The 23478-nt window shown below is 26.0% G+C and overlaps 1 protein-coding gene across 6 annotated transcripts in view; it reads left to right on the top strand.

Annotated features, from left to right (window-relative positions):
* The first annotated feature begins 1119 nt into the window (after positions 1 to 1119).
* Positions 1120 to 23478, top strand: part of LOC123299774 (homeobox protein cut) — a 124433-nt gene continuing 102074 nt past the window's right edge. For 3 of the 6 annotated variants that reach the window (XM_044882114.1, XM_044882113.1, XM_044882112.1), the window contains exon 1: positions 1121 to 1534. In XM_044882114.1, the coding sequence (XP_044738049.1) occupies positions 1412 to 1534 (123 nt within the window). In that variant the 5' untranslated portion in view covers positions 1121 to 1411. Of the gene's footprint in view, positions 1535 to 23478 lie in introns of all 6 variants that reach the window. The other 3 variants (XM_044882117.1, XM_044882116.1, XM_044882115.1) reach the window with 2 other exon arrangements.

Raw genomic sequence — 23478 nt, 5'->3', positions numbered from 1 at the left:
TTTTTTAGAGGGTTGTTGCGCACAATTCTTATGCGCCACGATCATGATTTTTATACCCCCATCACTCTCTATATGACTGATCAGCAAACAAACATATACATACACATATAAAAACACAAAAGAGATAAGCATTTAGCCTTTTGCTCTCTTATTGGTCCGTACACTTAAGACAAAGTCAACGATATATAGAAAATAAATACGCACAATAAAGAAGTAAAGAAATATATTGTAATAAAGATGACAGATATTATATGTGAATGTATTAGAAAAAGATATTTAATATTTGTATTGAAGTTCAAGAAGAGGTGGAGTCACCAAGCAAATGTGTATGTTGTTGGTACTGTTTTGAATGAATCAATAGAAAAAGATAGGTATATTACGGTGAACCCAGTGAGTTGAATGAAGAAGGTGATATATGCAACTATTTTATGTTGTGATACACTCGTTGTGACTGTTCACGTCTCAAACATACATGTTTTTAGTATTCCTTGTTTAGTATCAGGGTAGGTTTTGACCGTGACAGACCTACCGAACACTTATTATCATTTTATTATAAAATAAAACAAAACCAGTGATTTTAATGTCATCACACATTTTAATCAAATCACTACTACAAAAATTTTTATTGATGACAATTAATAAATAATATTAATTTTTTTTAAAAAAGTGACTCATCATTTTATTTGGAACATTATCATCAACTGAGTTAAAAAAAACGATTTTTTTTACGAACTGTGAAATATTTTTAAAAAAAATTTCGAGAGAAAAATTAACTTGGAATTTTTAAAAGTGAAGTGTATACAATTTTGTGTATTGTGAGAAAAATTCGAAGTGATTTTTTAAACGATTTCGATCGAATTGACAATCAATTAAACACGTTTTTTCGAACAGGAAGTTTTAATTTATTTTTTTTTGTTTTTATAAAGTGAAGTTTTGTTTATTGAAACTTGTTTATAAACAATTTTCAAAATTTGCCTTTACGCACTTTCCAAAATATTATAGTGCGTGTCAACATACAAAAATACCGGAAATTTAAACAATGTTGATATTTTAGTGCAAAAAAAAAACTGTTAATTGTTAAACAAAAATGTTGTTACAACGTACAATTGTTGTGAAGTTTTTTAAGACGACTTATTATCCAAACTGTGTTGTTTGTGCGAGAAAAATGTGGTGTTAAAATTTTTTATTTTAAATAAAAAAAAAAAAAAACGGAAAAATTACGTTTCTCAAAGAAAAATAACCGTGTGATAAATTCATCACGGCGTATTTAGAAAATAAACCACCGTCGGCGTTAAGTACAACGCCGGCGTCTGTTGCATCTACGGCAATTGAGGTTGTTGGTGGACCACCATCATCTGGTCATCATACTGACCATCATCGTACGACCGAATTGTTACAACAATCGGCCCGTATGCAACCCACGGCCACAGCTTCCGTCCCAGCGCCCGGAGAAATGGATCTCCAGGCACTACAATCTATGGATTGGTTATTTAAAAAAGAACGTTTTCATTTATTGGCACAATTTTGGCAACATGTAAGTCTTTTTTTTTACAAATTATTATTTCTTCCTTAAAAAAATTCCACGTGATTGTCATTAAGTCATAAATTAAAAATTTTTATCGCACGGATATATCATAAAAAAATTTATGAATGTGCGAGGTGACATTTATTACCGTACGAAAAACTTCCATTTTGACTCCCATAGTTTGTGACAAAAAGTGATAAAAATTTCAACATTTTAATAAAAATTAATTCGGGTCCAAAAAAAACTTGAAAATTATAAATCTGTCAAAATTCCAATAATTTGTAATTTGACAAAAATAAAAACCACTCTCATTATTATAAATAATCGGTAAAAAAAACAACATGACATTAATATGTCGTCTCAAAAATTTTTTTTAGAGAAAACAACTCAAATTACGTTCAATAAATAATCGTGAATCACTCAAAAGTGAGATAGCAACAAATTGGCACCTACACGATTAAAAAAAACTACATTTTTTTTTTATAAATCATCACGTCAATATTCCAAAAATAAAAAATTTTCAAAATTAAAAAAGCACGCGTGTCGTGACATAAAAAATATTTGATCTAATTTAATTGTATGTCAATTATTTTATTATTGATAAAATAATTTTAAAAAAAATGTTGTAACAATTTTTTTTGCCCTAATTTAATTTTTCAAAAATAATAAATATTTATAAATTGAATAAATAAATAAAAATGCTTTCGTTTGCATTTTTTTTCAAATTGATTTGCAAAATTTAAATTCCAAAACATTTGAAAAAATAAAAAATAAAACTTAGCGTGTACATCATATAGGGGAGTAGTTCATGTGAAAACCGCATAGTGTGTTGATGGCAGCACGTGATGAACATCAAGGGTTGGTGTCAAAGTTGAAACGGTGGTTGTTGTCTATGCTTTTTATATACTTTGGAAATTATATCAAAATTATTTTATTTTTTAGAAGGGTTTGAGAGAATTTTAACCCCTTTTTTCGTTTCGTGTGTGTGTTTATTATTTTGTTTTATATAATTTTCGTGTAACCCTTTAACTTCTGTTAAACTATTTAATTTTTGCATTGTTTAATCGAATTAATTGTTTTTGATTTTTTTTATAATAGGCCTAATAATAAATCTTAAAAAATTCTTGTTTTTGGAAGATTTTTATCTCTAAAGTTTCGAGGTTTAAAAGTCTTCTAAATTATTTTGTTAGAAAATTGTTGATATAAAAATTCCGATAATCATTGATCTCATTTTTAGATGATTCGATTTCATCTTTACATTTTTTGACCTTTAATATTTTTCTTTCCTTTATTTAAATTTTACCTTATAAAAAGTTCTTAAAAAATATCGTTGGTTTACTTTTCTGGGCTTAATAATTTTGTATCAAATTTTTTTTAATAATTGAGAAAAGTATCACAATTTCTTCGAATTTATTAAAAATCTTACGAAATTTGATGAGTTTCCGAGTCGATTCGAGTTCATCGTCAAGTTTGACAAGTTTCAAAAATATCTTTGGTATATTTTTCGCCGCTTAATTATTTCGTATTTAGAGTATTTTTTCGGTTTTTTTTAAAAATCTTTCAAAATTGGATAAGTTCTTAAGATGTTTCGAGTTCAATTTATTAAAACATTTTTCTGAATATAAAATCTATTTTTCGAACTCCTTAAAGACGTACACTTTTTCTAACCATTATCTTCATAAGTTTCAAATTTTTTTAAATCTTAATAATTTTTGTGTAAATTATTTTGTAAATTTTCTTATCATAAATTTAAATTATCTCGAAATATTTAAGATAAAAGAAAATTGTTTTTTCGAACTCAAAACTTTAATGTTATCAAATATGACAAGTTTCAATTACGTCTTAAGTTTTCTTCAGTTCATTTTTTGGAATTTATTGAAATATTTATTTAACAAGCTAAATAAATTTTTTTTAAATAAAAAAAATAATCTTAAATGCTTTAATAAGTTTTAAGATGTTTTGAATTCATCGAAAGATTTCCTTTTAATTTACTGATATATTACGAAACTATTTTTAAGTCATCTAAATAGTTTATAGCCGAAATTCCAATGTTGTCAAAGATTCGAAGTTTCAAAAATTAAGTTAAAAGAACTATTTTTTCCCTTTTTTCGAAAAAAAACTATGATAATTTAAAACAAAAATAATTTTAAATAAAGTCGTAAAGTCAGAATACGTAAACGAACAAAACATTATTCGTTAATGTTATTTTCTAGAAAATCGAATTAAATACATGAAAATAGAATAATGTTTAATTCTATAATACTATAGAATTTAATTACAGAAAATAATATGTAATGGCCATTTGTACACTCATTCCTACTCGAAAACTTTTTACATAGAAAACTTCTAAATGAAAAGTACATTATACGAACCTTCCTACGTTATTTGTTGAAAAACAAACACATATATTTTCCTAGCCTAATTATTTTAAAAATTTTTCATGAAAAAAACAAAATTCAATATATTTAACCGTAATTTTCTCACAGTTCAATGAAAAACCTGTATAAAATATAGGAAAAATAAATAATACTCGAGAAAAAGCTGTTCAATAAGCTTTGAAAAACTATTTTTGTGTAAAAAAAATAAAAGTTATCTGGAAAAACCATACGTGTGTGTAGGTATTCTAAAAAAAAAAATGCATCGCGTTCGTACAGTTTGCTGGGTTTTTCATATCTTACTCTCTCGTTGTGTGCTAAAATAAATAAAATTGAACTATATGCGAAAAAAAACTTTTTTTTTTCCTCCTATTGAGAAAATAAATTTTAACAAAAAATATTTTTAAAGTGGAAAAAAATAGAATAAGCCTATATGTGAGCTTTAGGCGCTCGTGTTTCATGGAGATGAAGTTAGCCGGTATCTCTCATAATTTGTGTATAATCGACGAAAATATATTTTCAATAGGTTTATTTTTTTTCACTTGTATATTTGTATATTTACCTTTTTCACCTTACAAAGGTAGAAAAACTATAGTTTATTTCATATAATTTGAATTTTTTTCTATAATAGCTAAAAAATATTTGATGTTTGAAAATTTAAGAGTTATAAAAATTAAAATTTCTGCTTGTTTAGTGGTTAGAGTATCCATCTCTGAAGACAAAGGTTCGTGGTTCAAATCCCGCCTTGATAAGGATAAAAAATTTTTATTTGAAATTATTCTCAAAAATCTTTACCAATATAATCGTAGTTGTATATCGAAAAATAATTATTGGTGACTTTTTTTTGTAAAGGTTTACTAAAATTTAATTTGTCAATGTAACTTGGAATTTAATACCGTCAAAAATTGAATTTGATATATTTAAAATAGATTTCTAGTTGTTGGTATGTAATTCGAAAAGTTTTAAGAAGTAAATAAGTTAAGATATTCCAATCTGCATTCCTGTTTAATTTTATTCTTACGCCAAAGACATCAGAGATGATATAATTGATCAGAAGAATTATTGATTACTCGAAATAACGAGTTAAAATTTTTTTATTTAATATATTATCGAATTATTTTTTATTAGAAAATAAATTTTTTGTTTATATAAATTATTTCATAATAAGTTAAGTTTATTTGAATTTTACCGAGAGTAGAAATAAATATTTACTGTGGTCATGAGTTTTATACATATGTTAATGTTTTAGGCATATTAAAAACGTATAAATGTGTATATATAGGTTGATTTTTTATGCTTATTTTATTCTTTATTAATTAAGAAAAAACATGCTCATAACTTGAAATTATTTAAGATTCTATAATTAAAAAATTCTTGGTAAAAATATTCGATTCTAGGTTTGTTACCATTCACTAAAAACTGTGAAATATCACCCAAAAATTTAAATCCAGGAATAAAATCAAAGCTGAATTAATCCAATCCAATTTTTCTCGCTTGGAGTCGTATCCGTTATACTGTTTGTAAAACTTTAAAGATAAACCAAATGAGAATCGGTTAAAAAAATAATCACCCTGTGAATGTTTCTATACGTTCAAATGTAAGTGGTTATCTATTTAGTATTGAAAATTGTGGTTTATTTTGGAAATTATTTATGCTAACTTGGATTTACAAGAACTTCTCTATATGAATGTAATTTATAGTTGGGGCTTCTCTAGGTGAATGGAGAAGCTATTTAAAAAAAAAATTATCGAAATAAAATTTCATACTATCTCAAATAAGCGGCAAATTTGTTGTAATCATATTTAAAAATTATTCCAAATTATTACAATTTTTGGAAAAACCTATTTGAAATAATTACGGAGTATTATTTCACCAACAGTAATTCCAACTTGAATCTTTTGTCTTACTTCGATTTCGATATGTAAACCAGATTTTACGTAAGGTTTCCAACAAAGTATTCTCTTCGTAAACAAGTCCAGTAAATAATGATAAAAACACCAAAAATATATATATTTCGATATCGAATGAAAAGAAGACACACACACACGAAAAGTGGGAAAAGTCGAAGAGAATGAGTTTGTTATAGAATAAAAGAAAGCTCTATATCTCGTTTTTTTAGCCTACACGATCATAGGAGCTACATAGAACACTGTACGGTGATTTTATACCCTCTTTTCAAATCATATAATATTTTTTTGTTGATATCTCATACACACAAAAAAAAATACTCGATCTCCACAAAACACCTCATCCCTTCCAATAAATATGTTGCCAAAACCCTTTTTGTTTTCATGGAAAATATCTCTATTCACCACCACAGTACGTAAGTCGAGTCGAAAAAAAGTTTTTAACTTTCCGATAGATAGTTATTTAATTCGTCTGGAAATTTTAAATCAAATCTTTCGGTGTTTTTCGTATGATCGCTCTCAAAAAAGCTACAAAGGAAATTATGAGTTATAAGAACTTGAGTAAAAAAGTACTCGTTGTAAGAAAATGTATTTAGCAAGTGCATATTTTCATACTTTAAGAAAATTTATTTTCTTGGACTAAGTATTGAGTTTGTTGAAAACTGTAGAAAATGACACTCGAATTTTCTCGATTAGTTGGAAACATGACAAGAAAATTTGAGATAGAAAGGAAAAAATATAATGAATAATGCATTAAGTCTTAAGCATTTCATCTATTGACCATAGAAAACTTTTGGACCAAACTTATAATACCTATAGATAATTATTAAATTAGAAATGGTAGAATTTATTCGAAAATTCAAGCTTTATAAAGTCACTTAGTTTTAAGAAATATTGAAGAAAATATACTTTCTACTGGTTTGTTTTTTAACGAACAAAATAATTCTCTTTATCAAAAAGATATGGATCCAACTTCTAACGGTCATACTCATCTCGACTTGTTTTTTTTTTCGTATATCGTACACAACTGACCAATACAAACATTGGACTATATCGAATGATAAAATGATAGTATCTGCTTATATTGGATAAATATTTTTCGAGATCTCTCTTAGAAAGGCATATATAGAAACAACAAAACGAACGGACGGCATCAATGCGGTAGAGATTCGTCTGACCACCACATCTGGCCACCACATACCACCCCCCACCTAAGGTTGTTGTTGGTAGTTGGGGGTGAGAGAGTTTTTCCATAAAGCAATCTGCATATGAATTTTATGATAAATTAGTATTTATATTCTTAAAGGGTTAGTCTATATTATGTTTCGGGAGATTTATTTTAACGAAAAAGGATTATTGATTCCTTTTTTTTTTAAATTAAGGTTCGGTTGCTGGGTGTATTAAAAAAATTTTTTTTCTCATATATACAGAATGGTCCAAGGTAACAACAGGACTGTAAAACATACGTATTGAGCCGGAATTACTTTTCTAGAAACAATGTTTGAAATTTTTGGAAGAAAAAAGTGAAAACGCTAAAAATTCAATTTTAATTCAACCTGCCTGTTGGTATCTTTACTGGACTGCCATTCAAAAACATAAGTTTTCACTTCTGTCGACAGTCTCCATCAAACTCGTAATCAATAACCAGAAGCCTTAAATAACTAAGAATCCTCAACTTATACTGTTAAATTTCCAATTTTACTAAGCTGGCGTTTTGCCAATTATTAACTATGATATCCTTTATTCTAATATTTCAACAGGACGCTTTCCCTCATGTAAGCGAAACAAGAAATTGTCGTTATTTTAGACCTACTGTTAGAACTTAGAACACCCGGTAGTTAAATATAATAATTTTTCCATTTATATTTTGCCTTGACAAGACAATCATATAGAGAAAAATTTTTTTTTTCATATTCATATTTATATTTTTTTTTCCAGAAGGGATAATATGAAAAATAGGGATTAAATAGGCTTCTTAGGTAAAATTTATTATGTAATTATAACGATATAGGTATCTATATATTCGAGAATTTTTTTTTTCCCGGTTTTGAAATGGGTTGGGTTAATTTATTAAAAATAATCTTTTTATGGTAATTTTTCGATGAGGATATTTTTCTTAATTAAGAATAAATTTCGAAATTCATCCGATCGATGAGAGAATCGTCGTTTTTAGTTCGGTGGTGTTCGCCATTTTGGGTAATTAGAAACAATCCATTCGACATTCGAGCCTATAAAGGTTCAATTTTCGAATCAAATCTAATATCAACGTATTATAAGTTTGGTCGAAAGTTTTGTTTAGTAAATTTTTCAATACGTTTAAGACACTCGAATTATGTTTGCCTTTCTCTCTAAATTTTCCAGTTTTGGTTGAAAATTTTTACCAACAACACCGAAGAAAAATTCTATCATACTTGCTGAAGGAAAAACTATGTTCGCATGTGTAAAAATTGCAGAATCGTTTTCTTTTAATAACATAAATTTTTCATCCCTCTTAAATCAACCTTTTTTTTTGTCACTTTTAAATGACAATTAAAGATTATGTGAAAAAAATTAACATTAGCACTTTATTATTACAACGAAAGGAAAAACCTTAAAAAAAAAAAAAAACCGACGACCTCTATGTCCTTTCCCGAACAGCACACACATACACACAAAAAAAAGGATATATGAAACCATCTTTTCTATAATAGAAGTGATTTCATTATAAATTATGAATAAAGAATAATTTCCAATCATTAAGAACCATTTGACCATTATTCTGACAGTTCAAAAGGGTTACTAAGGGTTACCCTCTAACATACACATACACGTTTTCTGAATAGGGGTAGTTATAACATAAAGCATGAATTTTCTAAAAAGTAATACCATTCGAATTGGACATTCGAGTAATATAAAACATCATACAAAAAATACAAAAACTCACCCCATTTAACACCCACCCAACAGAACACCATATTTTAACCCTTAAACCTCATTCCATTATAGCTTCTTTTCTATATGTGTATATTTAGATATAGGTATATCGTCTGACGTTATGCATATACTTCACTTTGCGGTTCATATAACTCACCCCCTTCGGCCAAAGTGAAAAAACCACCCCCTTCACCAATATGTATATAGCAGAGATAAGTATCGTTTGTAGGTTGTATAGCCCCGCATGTATTTAAATACAAAAAACCACCCTTGTTGCTTGCTTCATTTCAAAAAGCATATGAGTAGTGTAATTCCGAATTTTCTTTTCTAAATGATAAAGAGAATTAAATATATTTTTCTATGTTTTCCATCTTTTTTTAAATGTTTTGATTTTTATTTTTTTCTTTTTAAATTAATGTTATAGATTTTAGAAGACAAAAAAAAAATCAATAGTTCATTTAAGAGGTTAAAAGTTTAATTTGATTAAATCAAAATAATTATTCACCCCATTCTTTTATGAATTTGTCACGAGGTTGGAGGGTGTTTTTTTTGTACAAACAACGCGAGAGTGATTAAATTCGATCATATTTTGAACAAAGTATTTTAAAAATCCCGCTGTATTAGCTAAAGCGCCATACAGTGATTTGAGTCAACACTAAACCTATCGATTATAGTTGTCAAAAAAAAATCTATTGTCTATGGTACAAATCATCAACTTTTTGAGTTAATTTACAAGTATTACATTAAAATCGTAAATATCTCTGCATATATTAGACTTGGGGTAGAAATAAAATCTAAATATTTCTATTTTCCAGAACTATAAACTTATTCACAAACAACTATTATAAGGGAAAAATAGAAAAGTTTTCAATTTTCAAATGAAACATATTTTCTTATACTCATTTCGAATATGGAAAAACTTTTAAATACAATTAAATAAAATAGAATTTTAACTAATACATTCCCCCCCAATTTGCCTCCCATTCCACGTTTCAAGAAAAAAAGAAAACAGAGCAAGTGCATTTAACAAAATAAATGAATAAACCGTATACTAGTAAATATATAAATCAAATAAAGATAGAAAATCAAACAATAATAATAATAATAATAAGTTGTCGAAGAAAATTTTCGTTTTATAGAAAAGGATAAAACCCAACTTGTGTACCAACAACATGGAGCTAGTTAGCTCTTTCTTGGCGTAATATATTCTCACTTGAGTTGATTCTTCATCGTTTACAATTACAATGTATGAATGTATATATGTTGTGTTGCTTAGTATGTTTCTTTGTAACGTTTTCTAACATTTCGAGTTTTCGAGTTTCTTGTCTTCGATGTTCGTTTTAATATATATAATATTTCGAATATTATTATTATTATTATTATTATTACATATACGTTTGCAAAGCAAGCAGCACAGAACAAATCTTTAAGAAAGTATTGTTCAAATCATCAGTGCATAAGTAAGCTTATTTTCGTTAATATGTAAGTAGTACGAATTCGTTATATAAGAACGATAACTATTTAGTTGTTATTAGTTTTCATTTTATTTAGCTGTTGCAAGAGACTTGTTCTTCGAATTTATATCTATAGAAAATTCTACATCTATATATGAAAGAAAGTTTCGAAAATTATCTTGGTAGAAACAATCCCTTAAGGATGTATGAGCATAGTAGTGGGGGCACAAATTTAAAAATAGATATTTTCAATTTTCATGATAAATTTATATTATTACTTGACGATATAAGACGAAAAGTAAGAATAAAATTTTTCGATATCTGGCTTAATTTTCAAAATATCGAAAATTGAAAATTTTGTTGAATTATTTAGCTTTCGATATTTCAAAAACCAAGACACATATCGAAAAATTTTATTCTTATTTTTCGTCTACATTCATGAAGTTATAACAAAATTCATCATCAAAGTTGAAAATAAGATAAAAATAATTTCAACCCTTAATCTACCCTGCTCTTACATCCCTTATATGGACGGTGACACTTAGTTTTTTTCTTTTCTAATTCATTGCTAATATGTTTACTTTCTATTAAAAAGTTTTTTTTTTAAATTTGTTTTCATTCATTCCAAATGAAAATTATCAAAAACTTCCAAAATATGTCGTTTTTTGAGATTCTTCCATAAGAGCCAATGTATTTTATATCGATTTTTAATGACTTTTTTCTTAAAAATTTGCACGGTTACCTAAGCTGAAATTTTAACCACATATTCTTTGAGTAAAAGACTACCTACAAACAAATTTTAAGCCTTTAAATCAAACATTGTTGTCATGCTTATACATCCTTAAGAGTTAAATCATTTTATAATATTTCGAAGAAATTTCATCTTCTATCGCTTTCGATAGTAAAGTTTATAAAAAAAAATTCAAATTTTAAAATAAAATGTAAAAAAAAAGTTTGCCTGGCTGGGATTCGAACTCACTTCCCTCATAAAAATTGTGACAAACACAAAATCAAAATGTCTTTTTCTCTTTCAAGCCTGATAAATAAAATTAATAAAATCTTGTATTTATTTATATACAATAATAATAATTATAATAAGAATAATAAAAATTATATTATTTTTTTTTAAAAGAATGTCAACCATACTTTAGAACTTGTCTCCGTATGTATTAGAAGTGCACTCTCGATAAACATACTAAGCAATGTGTATAAACCCAAGCTGTTTTTACAATAATTACTTGTATAAATAAAAATAACTGAAAAAGTTATAATATTTATAAAAAAAATAAAACATTTATCATGCAACCAGTAATCATAAATAAGAATTAAAATATTTTAAATAATTATTAATAGTTGAAAGAAAAAAAAAATCAGTCAGAAATGTGTCGGTATCTATATCGGCAGACCAACCGACCGATCGACCGACGTACGTACAAATAAAGTAGGAGTTATAAGTTAAGTCTTATGTGATGTCTTTGTATATATGATTGTATATGTAATTAGTGTATAATTCATTTAAGAAGGTCCATACGAAATCTTGTACGTTCCTTCCAGTCGAATCAAATATACGCAAACATTATAAAACTATTTGTCATAACTTGGAACGGAAAATGATAGAAGTCAAAAAAGGTTCGTCCAGAAAAGCTCAGTTTTCAGTAGGCAAAACAGTAGGTTTTTCAATAATTCGAAAATGTTTTTCGAAATTCTTTTTCTTCTTTTTTTAATAAAAAGTAACAGAATTCGTGTGTTACGACTAATTAAAAATTTCCTTAACTAAGTCTTAACTTAGAACAAATGTCTTCCATGTTGTAATTCTTTTCTAGGTTGTGATTGAACATTATGACGTATGTATTCTTTCAAAATCTCAGGTACCGTTTTAAATGAATTATACTGTAAAAAAAAAATAATTAAAATAATATTAATAATTAAAAGAAAAATAATTATTGTTCTAATGCCAATATATACGTCAATTAAAAAATATTACTTCAATAATAAAAAAAAAAAAATTGTCATATGATTACAAAAAATATATACTTACCTCTATTGTATTTCAAGTAGAGAAATCAAATTTCAAATTCCAAGATTATATTTTTATTTTTTTTTTTCAATCTGAAAGAAAAAAGTGTTAATAATTAATAAATTAATTATTAGAATCAAATGAAAAACAACTTTTTTTTCTTTCTTCTTCTTTCCGTGATTATTAAATGATAATATTTTGAATAAACAAAAAATTTACTTTTTAATAAGTTTACTCAATGAGAGAAGAATTTTACTTTTTTTGTGTGTGTCACGTTATATATAGATAGATGATTGCGAAAGAAAGGGGTTTATGTTTGAAGAAGAATGAAGAGTGGATAATTTGTAATAATTTTGTTGATTTTTCATCATTTCTTTAATCATATTTTCCTATAATCATAAATTTCTTATGTAAACTTTTCCATTTTCACCCCTTATGTTTGTATTACTTGCACTGATCATAAATTAATATCGTAGATTTTTCTTTTGTATATTAACAGATTTTTTACACTTATTTACACTTTTAAGATAATTTTCTCAAGGAATTTTCCCTAATTTTGATGATATGGGCTCGTGTGAGAAAGCCGATTCAACCCAAGTCTTCAGAATTATTTTTCATATACGTTTGTACATTCTATTCGATAATGCGATTTGTTTCTCAAACCAGTAGTGTCTAACACGCACTAATGCAGCAAAATCTACTTAGAAAAACTTTGTGTCGCACTAAAAATCATTGAGCATGCAAAAGAATCTTCATAAAAAAAGTCTAATTTTCAAAATAATTTCGTCCCCAGGTGCAAATCTCAGTTGAAAAATTTAATCAAACTAAATCACGATAATTTAATGTGTACCTATAATATGTGCATTTCTAGGTGTGTTACATCGAAAATGCATTCTAGAATTACAACAAAACGTCTTAAGTGAATAAAATAACTAATGTAGCAACCTATTATAGATGGTTTCAACAGTATATTAGGCACCCAACTCATCCTTGCGACACCCCATCATCTTCGAATTGACGATATATGTAACCATACTACACTTACACTCCTTTCGAACAATGAAACCCTTCCAAAAACTAAAATTGTTGACACCATAACGAGTAGAGTTTATAAGATATTTATATATAATATAGTTTTGTTATAAACGTCTACAACGAACTGCTCTATGTGAAGGAGATGAGTTTGAGACGGCATCATCATCATCATCATGGCACAATAGATGTGTGTATATGTGTATACGACGTACCTCCAGTTGACGATTCTAACAAATTCTCTTGTTTGCGCTTAACTAAATAAGTAAATGAAATTATTAAGTCATGTGAACTGAAGGTAATTGATCGTAATACAATATCTATCTGACATAAACAATTGTATTTTATAAATTAGATATTAATTTTCGTAAACTCTTCTTCGAAAGGGTTCTCGATGTAGAAACAATACCAGAAGGTGTTTCCTTTAATGTTTCACACGTTTTTCATCGTTAATTATCAAGTTTTCCAGTTAAAAAAACTTCTTAAATATGTATTGATATTTTTAACTCTTCGTATTTAATTGTAATCTAATTGTAACGTTTCTAACAATTCGATCAACAAATTTTCGAAATATCACCATTTAAAAGTTTTTAAAATTCATTCTAAATTTTTCATATCTGGAGTAATTTTCAAAATATCGAAAATTGAAAATTTTATTTCATTTGGCTTGCTATATTTCGAAAACCAAATTTTATTCGTTATTAAAGTTGAAAATAAGATACAAATAATTTCAACCATAAGTCTAAATTTGCCTTGGCCTAAAAGTAGTGAAACTCAAAGGTAGACGCCTTATCTGTTGGAACCACTGGTATAGAATATAATTACCAAACATTTTAGAAACTACTGATTTTATTCTATATAACATTGAATAGTAACATAATAACAGTCTCTCAAGTTAACTTCGAAATTCGAATTTGTTATACACATCTTCTACAAATAAATGAACAATAATAATATATGTCTTTCTACCAATCTACACTCTAATCTAAGCAACAAGGTAAATTTCCCCAGGTGCATTCATTTCTATTTCATGCCGACATATTTCTATTACCACCACAATCTGTATAAAGCTGTCAATCAATTAACCGATTTTATAATTAAAAAATATCTTCTTTCTTCTTATAATTCGCAACATTTTTCTATCATCAAAATATCACACAAGTTTTCTTTTATATAAACTCTCAAGGTCAAACAATAATAAAATCTTTATATATTATAAATGCGAAAGTAAGCATGTTTGTTTGTTTGCTTGTTACGCTTTAACGCTTAAACTAGCGAATGGTTTTTAATGAAACTGTACAGCAATATAGCTGATATATCAGAATAACACATGAACTATAATTTATAAAGATATATTTTAAAAAAATAAAAAAAATTTAATTTTATTTGACATTTGAAATTAACATAAATTACAGATTTCTGTAAAAATAGTCAATATAAAATATTTCAAGGCCATCTTCTCTGATATACTCAATGAATAATTAGTGTTATACATTTAAAAAAATAATATATTTTACCTGTGTAAAACAATCCCCATCATTATTTCGAGTGTTATAGAAAAGGGATAAGCGGGAGCAATCTTTATCAATCGTTACTTTTAAACCCAGCGAAGCGGGTGGGTATCACTCTAGTCAAACTATAAACTAAAAACCTAATCAATTTTTTTATATAAAGTAATCGTTCTCACGCCATAAAAAAATAAAAACTAGGTTAAAGAATTTGCAAACGTTGTTTATGTTTGTGTGTGTGTATGTATGTTTTTATTTTGAAAACTGATGATCTGTGCAAAAGAATTCAACCCAAAGAAAAACTTGTAAGTATTAAAATTCTTTAACAAATATTTTTATTTATTGTGAACTGCAAAAAAAAAACTAAAATACCCACTTCACTACGTTCTATTGAAGATGTTTTCGATAAAGATGTTATTATTGATTCGATAGATAGGTGCGACAAGGATAAAAATAAGTTTTTTTTTCGTTTAATAATACTATCAATATTAGATAAATAAGGATGGGTAACAGGAATGGATTTGAGATTGAATGGGAAAAATTTTTTTGTTTTATAGTTGAGATTTTTTGGATTGCTGAAAATTTTGTAATTCCTTGTTTAGGCTTCTCGTAAAGGTAAAATAAAATAATCTTTAAAAGTAATTCGCTTTTTATTGGTTTCGAGAAGAACTCCGCCTTAGAGTTATCTAATTTAGACAAAATTTGTAACATGGGTCGGATTACTTTCTTTGCCGAGCAATTTTTGTAGTAATTACTTTAGCCAAGAAGTAGCAAAATTCGTTCAATAAAGTGTTTTCAATTTGGTTTAGAAAGAAAAACCATTTAAACATTTCAGACATTTCATGTTAAATCGACAAAACTCCATTAAATTAAAATCGAAATGAAGTGATAAAAAACAAGACAAAAACATCTTCAAACGAATAAAATATACGCACGCAAACATAAAAAGAAACATGAAATGAACGATGAAAAACAAAACATCGAAAAACATCGAATTTTCCTTTTGTAACAAGTCGAACAAAAAAACATTGGTTTTATACTTTACTTACATCACAAATGAACATCAAGAAACACAGAAAAAAAAAATTAAGAGTCCAGAGAAACTTTTGTATTTTGTGGTGTTATAAATAAAAAGGAAAAGTACTTGTAAATAAAGAAATAAATATCAAAAGAAAATCATCTGTCGGAAAAAGTTTTTTTTTCTCTGATTTTCGTTTCCCCTTTTTGCTATATAATATATTTTAAGTGGATGTGATCGCACGCCGCGGTCTGGTGTCTTATATTATTATTTCTGAAAGAAACAGAAATCAGTGAAGTCGTTACTTAAAGGAAAAATGTCGAACTTAAAGAAGATATTATTTTTATGTAGTGTTCGAATCATTTCATTTCATCCCCCAGATGTTATAAATAAATAAAACATTCGATATTATTAGGGAGACTATGATATGCGCAACAGGAGGGTGGATTGAGTATTGGAAAATGGGAAAAAAAAATAATTACAGAGTATTACAAAAGTATCGGAATTTTTTATCATCGTAATACATTCTAGTTTGTTTTAAATTCTTTGTTTTAATGCACTTCAGTGTTTAATTTTTGAAGTCCCTTTTTAGAAGCTTTAACAGAAAAAAATTAATTTGTTTTTTCGTCTTAGTTATTTCTAAACGTCTAGGAAATGATGGAAAATTTTGTGATACCTTGTACAGAACCCTTCAAAAAAAGTTTTTCTTATAAAATTCAACAGACATTACCGCAACAATATATAAAATATCATTATTACATCTCTTAGATTTTATTATATTTTTCCGATCGTTTTAAACAATTTTCATTTTTATTTAAACATCTTTATATAATTTTCATGCTCTTTTTATTACCTACCAAATTTTGAAACATAGTTTTTTGATTATTTTTGAGTTAAGAAATATAAAATTAGTTAATATCCAAAAATTATTCCGTCTAAATTGGAAGTAATTATTGTTATTTTAATAAATAGCCTTGAATTATCTCTAAAAAAAATAATAATTTTTGGTTAGATTTTTATATAATATTTTTATTTATTAAAAATTATTAAAAATAATATTAATAAAAAAAAAAAAACTTTCCAAATATATGAAATTTTTCAGTCAATATCAACCTAATAATCATATTTTATTTTATTCGGTACAGGGTAATTCAAATTTATATGTAAGTGTTGTGTAAAACATAAGATATATAAAGAACGTATTATAAATACTATTGGTATTTGATACCGAACTTATAGCTTTTTGACATCGATTTTAAACAGTTCTAACGTGCCATGACCACCACGTGGTTAGAATAAATTTTGCACCCGAAAAATGAGAAAAATGATAAATGCAAGAACAATATGATGACACTTTTTGAATGTTTTTTAATCAACTTAGTTTTAAATTTTTCATCAAAGGAATCGAATCACCCAGTACAGAATAATTTAATTGGTAATAATATTTTTAATCATTATTTGAAGGTAAAACAGAACATAATTACATAAAAAATTTACTAAAAATAAAAAAAAAAAATTAATAATATAAAAATTGATTTTTAATTAATTATAAATATACTCAAAATTGAAGAAAAAAAATACATCTAACTTAGATTAAATAATTTTAAAAAAAAAATTTTATTCATGAACTAATTTCAAGTAATATTTAAATACGATGCGATTTATTTATTTTTTTATTTTAAATTAAAATAAATATTTTTATTAAAATTTAATTTGTTTAATAATTTCATAAAAAAAACCGCAATCGTATATGTAAAAATAATAAATATATATAAATAAATAAAATAATTTATAATTAAAAACAAATTGACACAAATTTCATTAAAAAATGTAAATATATATTTGTAATCATAATAATTATTTTAAGTTAGAGTATGCATATATTTTAATATATATTAAATAAATTAATTATTAATATCAATAATTATTTTTAAATACATTTTATTTAAATTATTTTAAATATTATAGTGTATAAATAATATAAATTATTATAATTATCATTAATTATTATATAAAAAAAAATTTAATTGTAATTATTATTTTTTTATCAAGAAATATTTATAATATTTTATAATAATTGATGAATATTTTTTTTTATTAAAAAATGAGGAAAAATTTATTATTGGTCTAATTTTATTTTAATTGATTTTTGAAAAAAGAGGGCAATTGACTATTACTTGAAATTTTTTATTTCTCGAATTAAATTTATGGACTAGTGGCTAAAATAGTCTTTTGAAGGACTTCCAAAGAGTTAATATCGTATAAAATAAAATGTCTATAAAAATAATATCAGAATATTCGATTAAAATTCTAAATTAATGAACAAAAACAAATTAATAAATTTAATTAATCAAAGATCAAAAAATTAAATATAAACTAATAAATCGATCCAACCCGTATCTTATGATATTTTTTCTCAATACATTTTTACATCCATCAATCACACATACACATACAAACACACACACACACATTTCAAAACAATAAAAGTAAAAAAAAAATTCAATAAAACCAATAAATTGATGACCAAACGAATTTAATAATCTAAAAGAGTATTAAAAATTAAATTGATGATAATAATAATCTCAATAACACTCACTCTCTATTATTACTAACTAACAAACAATATAAATATGATATTTATAATGTAGGTGATTAAAAAGTCACTTAACCATGCGAATAAACAAGGAAAAGTCTTCATTTTATGGTTATAATTGCAACAAGTGGGGGAGAAGTAAGTGGGTATTACTTTCGTTCGTGAAGGAGCAAAATGAGACATAGGCTGGTGCTATGAACCTCAAAAGGAAATATATCCTTGACAAAAACTGCTCAAGCATTGATTCCCAACTCAGTAATAACCATGGTGTTTAAACAACCAACTCGATTAGTTGATATTTCTACTTATAACTTAATAAGAATTTCCTTCATTTCTGCTGATTTACTGGAAGCTAAAGCTCAGTTCGTGAGGGCCAAGGCTTAAGTTTTCAAGCTAACGTATTCGAGCTATGAATATATTATATGTTCGTACCCAAGGCACTCGTGGCTGAATTTAAAGGACCTGCCTGGAAGAGGACTAGTCATTGGTCGTTGCATACTTTGTACTGTGCATCAGGCTAGCTAAGTGATTAAAATTTTTCAATTCATTTAAAACAAAGGCAGCTTGTCTTGTGCCTTGTTGCCTCTTGCAACAGGTACCTTGTTTTTTACTACCTTCTTCACTCTCGTTTTACGTCCTTAATATACATGTTCTTGGTTTGTTGAAGGACCTAGTTGGTACTTCCAGGGATTTGAGATCTCGCGTAAATAAAGCATAAATTTGAATATTTAATTATGTAAACACCCTGTATATGAATATATAAAGATTAATATTATAAAATGTTTGATCAAATAATAATTTTTTATGATCACAACGGCTGTTGCTATATATATTTGTAACAAATAAATATATGCTTATATGCTGCTAACATGTTTAGTTTGTTACATGTTTTGACGATGCAATATGTGGCACCGGATACACGATGTGACGTCATCGCCAATTTACTAATCGCCGCTCCATCATTTATTTATTAATAACAACTCAAATTACAATCATTATTGATACTAAATGTTGTTTGTTGAATCGTAATATTTATTTATTATATTATAACCATGCGAGCGACCCGAGCGGAGGCAATCCACGATGTTGTTATTTTGCGCTGCTGTTGTTACTGTTGCTGCTGTATTTTGTGTCGTGCTGGTTGCAACAACAGTCCAACCTCATCATCTATTAATTCAACCATATATTTATTAATAATTTTTAATATATTAATATTTTATCATTTATTATATAGTTGGAATAAAATCAAGTCGATATTTAATTCGTTTAAGGTTCACACGAAACAAAATGTCGTATCAATTTCGAACTTACTTGAAGCGTAACCCAAAACGAAACGAGGCAGATATGTCGTATCAAAATCGAATAATTACAAACAAAAATATTGGGAAAATCATTTTTGCCATGTGACAACTGGTGACTTGTAATAGAACTACGATAACAGGCTGAAACTGAGAATAAATAGATAGATATTGTAAACCATAGTATTTTATAACAAAACTGTATGAATGAAATCTAGACTTTCTACAGACTTCTACTATTTAATGGCTTGATCTATAATTATATCCATTTTACTCAAAGATCATGAAATATAAAAGTCACTTACCTAATAAAATATAATTTATTTATCACCAGATGTCAGTTAGTTACAATGTATAACTACAAAACTTATAGTACTTAACCTAAACTTTACCTATAATACATCGTCTTATAAATAAATAAAATACACATGTTTGTATTGTTTTGCTATTTATTCATTCATAAATCGATTAAATGAATATATTTGAAATTCCATTGTATTCAAATCAATAACAAATAAAAGTAATTTTATTTTTTTTTTATTTCAAGAGGTATTTAATAAAATAATATAATACTACAAATAAACTCTTCTAAATAAATTAATAAAATACTTTCAATAACAGTAAATTACTATAAATAATAAAATTATTTATTAACAGTTAAAAAACATTATTTGAAAAGTTTAAATATAAAAATATATATGTGGATCATCATCACATCAGTCACTCTTCTGTCAGATAGAAAGAATCGTCGAACATTACTGATAATAAAATAAGTATCTATACTAATTGTGTAAGTGATTCATTGTGATGAATGCTCTTGATTTAATTCAATTGATCAAATCATCCATCGTATATCCATCGTATCCACCAGTCAATAGATGATAATAGTCAATTTCATCCGCTCGCTCTGTTTAAAAACGCACACATAATGTCAATCAATTGATTTAAGAAGCCATCTGGTCAATTCTTTATTAATAAAAAAAAAAATTTTATTATTTACTATTGTCATAAATTATTAACACACTGAGAGAGCTTATCTAGTTCATTCAAAGTTCTATGAATTTATTTATTATAAGAATCGTTTTTGAGTGTTGTTTTTGTTTGTTTATTTCTGTATTTTCCCATCATCAAATTTTTTTGTTGTTGAGATATTAAACAATGATAGATGTATGGAATTAGTATTTATTGATCTTTTATTATTAAATGACATGCAAGTTTTAAATAAAGTTTGTGTTACTAACAGCCATTAATAAATATTAAATTAAATAGAATCAAATTGGATTATATAAGATAGAAAATTGAACAAGAAAAGTTTCCAGAAAAGTTTATCAGAATATAGAATCAATTAAATTCATTATATTTTCCATTAGTAGTTGTTAATCGTTACTTGCAACTCATCAAATGATTGTAAGCGGTAATCTAGCAAATTTAATTCTAATAACTGCTACAATTTTAATAAATGCCATCTATCAACAGTAATCAGAAGTTACCAAAGATCAGAACCACTAAATAGTTAATAGTTGAATGTTCGCCTTTAATTATTATTACATAGGTGTCGTTTTTTCGATTGAAAAAAGTTTTAGTTTCCTAGGCTACGGTATTTTATCTGTAGCTATATTCACCCGACCAAATTTTTTTTAAATTTTACTTTTTAATCATTTTTACACAATTTTATCAATTTTTACACAATTTCACTAATTTATTATTGCAAAAATATTTTCAGTCTTTTTGTTTTAAAACTAAATTATGACGAATTACAATTACTTAAAAAAATTAATAAAGAATGACGAATTATACTTAAGAAATAAAACGTTTTGGTTAGTTTACTTTAATGAATTAAATTTTATTTAAGATTATTCACGTTTTTTTCTTAAAATCAATAAAACAATACTATTAATATCGAATTGTAAAAGTATTAACTGTAAAAGTGATAAAATTATTCAAAATTTCTTTAAATAGAAAATTTTTTTATTATTTTTTGACATTTAAATCAACTCACATTTTCAAAACAAAAAACAAAAAATTTGCAGCTATAAAGTTTAAATTTATTACTGATTGTATTAGTTATATAATTTGACCACCAGAGACGTATAACGCTTACCTCCTACATGAAATTAACGGTAATTGATCTTCTATAAAATTGATTTTATTATGGTCTTGATATTGTTCTATTTTTATTTCAAATCTAATTTACCTGAAGGATTTTATCTACATTTAATATGGAAATCTAGAACATGAAAAAAATTACCGTTCTAGACAGTTTTAAGTATTTAAAAAACAAATGAAATACTAGAAAAAGAATCTGGATCGATTTAAGAAACAACTGAAAATCAAAAACAACTTAAATGTCATAATATATTCGTAACACTTTTTCGAATTAAAAAATTTTATGAGTTTTTCGTCATTAACAACCGTATTCTAATTTTAACAACCTATCGAATGACATAACACAATATCACAAAAAGAGTTCGTAGTGTTTATTGATGTCAATTGATATTAACTCGAAAACTATTTCATACGAATTATTTAACACTTTTTCAAATAAAAATGACAGAAATGATGACAATTATTAAGTTTATGAACAATTTTATAAAATTTATGAGAAACATTAAATTTAAAAAAAAAAAATTTTTAATTTTTGATTCATTCGAACAATAAAATTTAAAAAAAATACTTAAATGTGCCAAAAAAACGATAATTTTATTAAAAAAGAACGAATTTGTATCTTCGTCTAGAAACAAAACTTGGAATTGTTCGACTATTATATAGACTGACCATTATACAACATGAAAGTAGACGACAAACATAGTATAGAGGAATTCCTTAGAGAATGATTTGCATTCCAGAGAAGTGAACCCTCAGTTTTTAGTTCAAATGGTTAACACCAGGAATGTTAGCCTCTAACCTACCATTATATTGACTGTATGTTGTTTTATTATTTGTTGGCTCAACCCCAAGTCCAAACAAAACAAGAAAAAAAAGTTTAAAAATCTTCTTCTCTGCATTCGAATATCAACAATGTATGTAGATTTGTAGACTAATTATCGTTTTACATTTTCGCAAAAACGACAAATTTATTTCTTCTGTTAATTTGAATTTTTTAAGGTTGTACGATCATTAAATATTTAAGGGAGCTTTTTTTGAAAAAGTACAGGCAATACATATTACACAAGTGAAATAACTTTAACCGCTTTGTCGAAAACAAGGTAAAGTTTATCACTTATGTAATATGTATTGCATAAACTATAGTTATTACTGACAATTCTTGCATAAAATTTTGAATTTTATGCACGTACACAAAATTTGTTGGCTTTCTTATGTAAATTTTTGTACATATATTACGTCATCGATCATTAATCGACATGTTTTGTTTATTTTTCTTAAAAATAATTTATTTTATTGGTTTTAATCTTTTGTTAGTATATAAAAAAAAAAAAAACGACAAACAGCCAATACTTTGTGGTGAACTTTGATCCATCAGAGGTTCTTTTGTTCTTGTCAAGGTCAATGGTCAATGCATTTTATATACCTCCAATTGATCGTAAAAAATATTTGTTATAAAATATTCATTTCTTGAAATCTTTCCCGATCGAAGATCTTTCTAGGGCAAAGAACTCGCAAGCTCCAATCCTTGCTTGAAAATCATAATCCGCTATTCTTAAGAACGAGACATCGCATCGCTTAAAAAAACCTTTTAAAAAGTAGTATAAAAAAAACTCAACTTTTTAAATTCTCAGTGAAGCATTTTGTATGCATAATTCTATGGACAGTAAAGATTAAAAAGTGATGAATATTTTCAATTTCATAAATAGCATTACGTCATAATAATTTATGA

The sequence above is a fragment of the Chrysoperla carnea genome, chromosome 5 (genome assembly GCF_905475395.1).
Source record: "Chrysoperla carnea chromosome 5, inChrCarn1.1, whole genome shotgun sequence".
NCBI lineage: Eukaryota > Metazoa > Arthropoda > Insecta > Neuroptera > Chrysopidae > Chrysoperla > Chrysoperla carnea.
The sequence above is the reverse complement of the archived record's forward strand: the minus strand, read 5'-3'. Positions and strand labels throughout refer to the sequence as shown.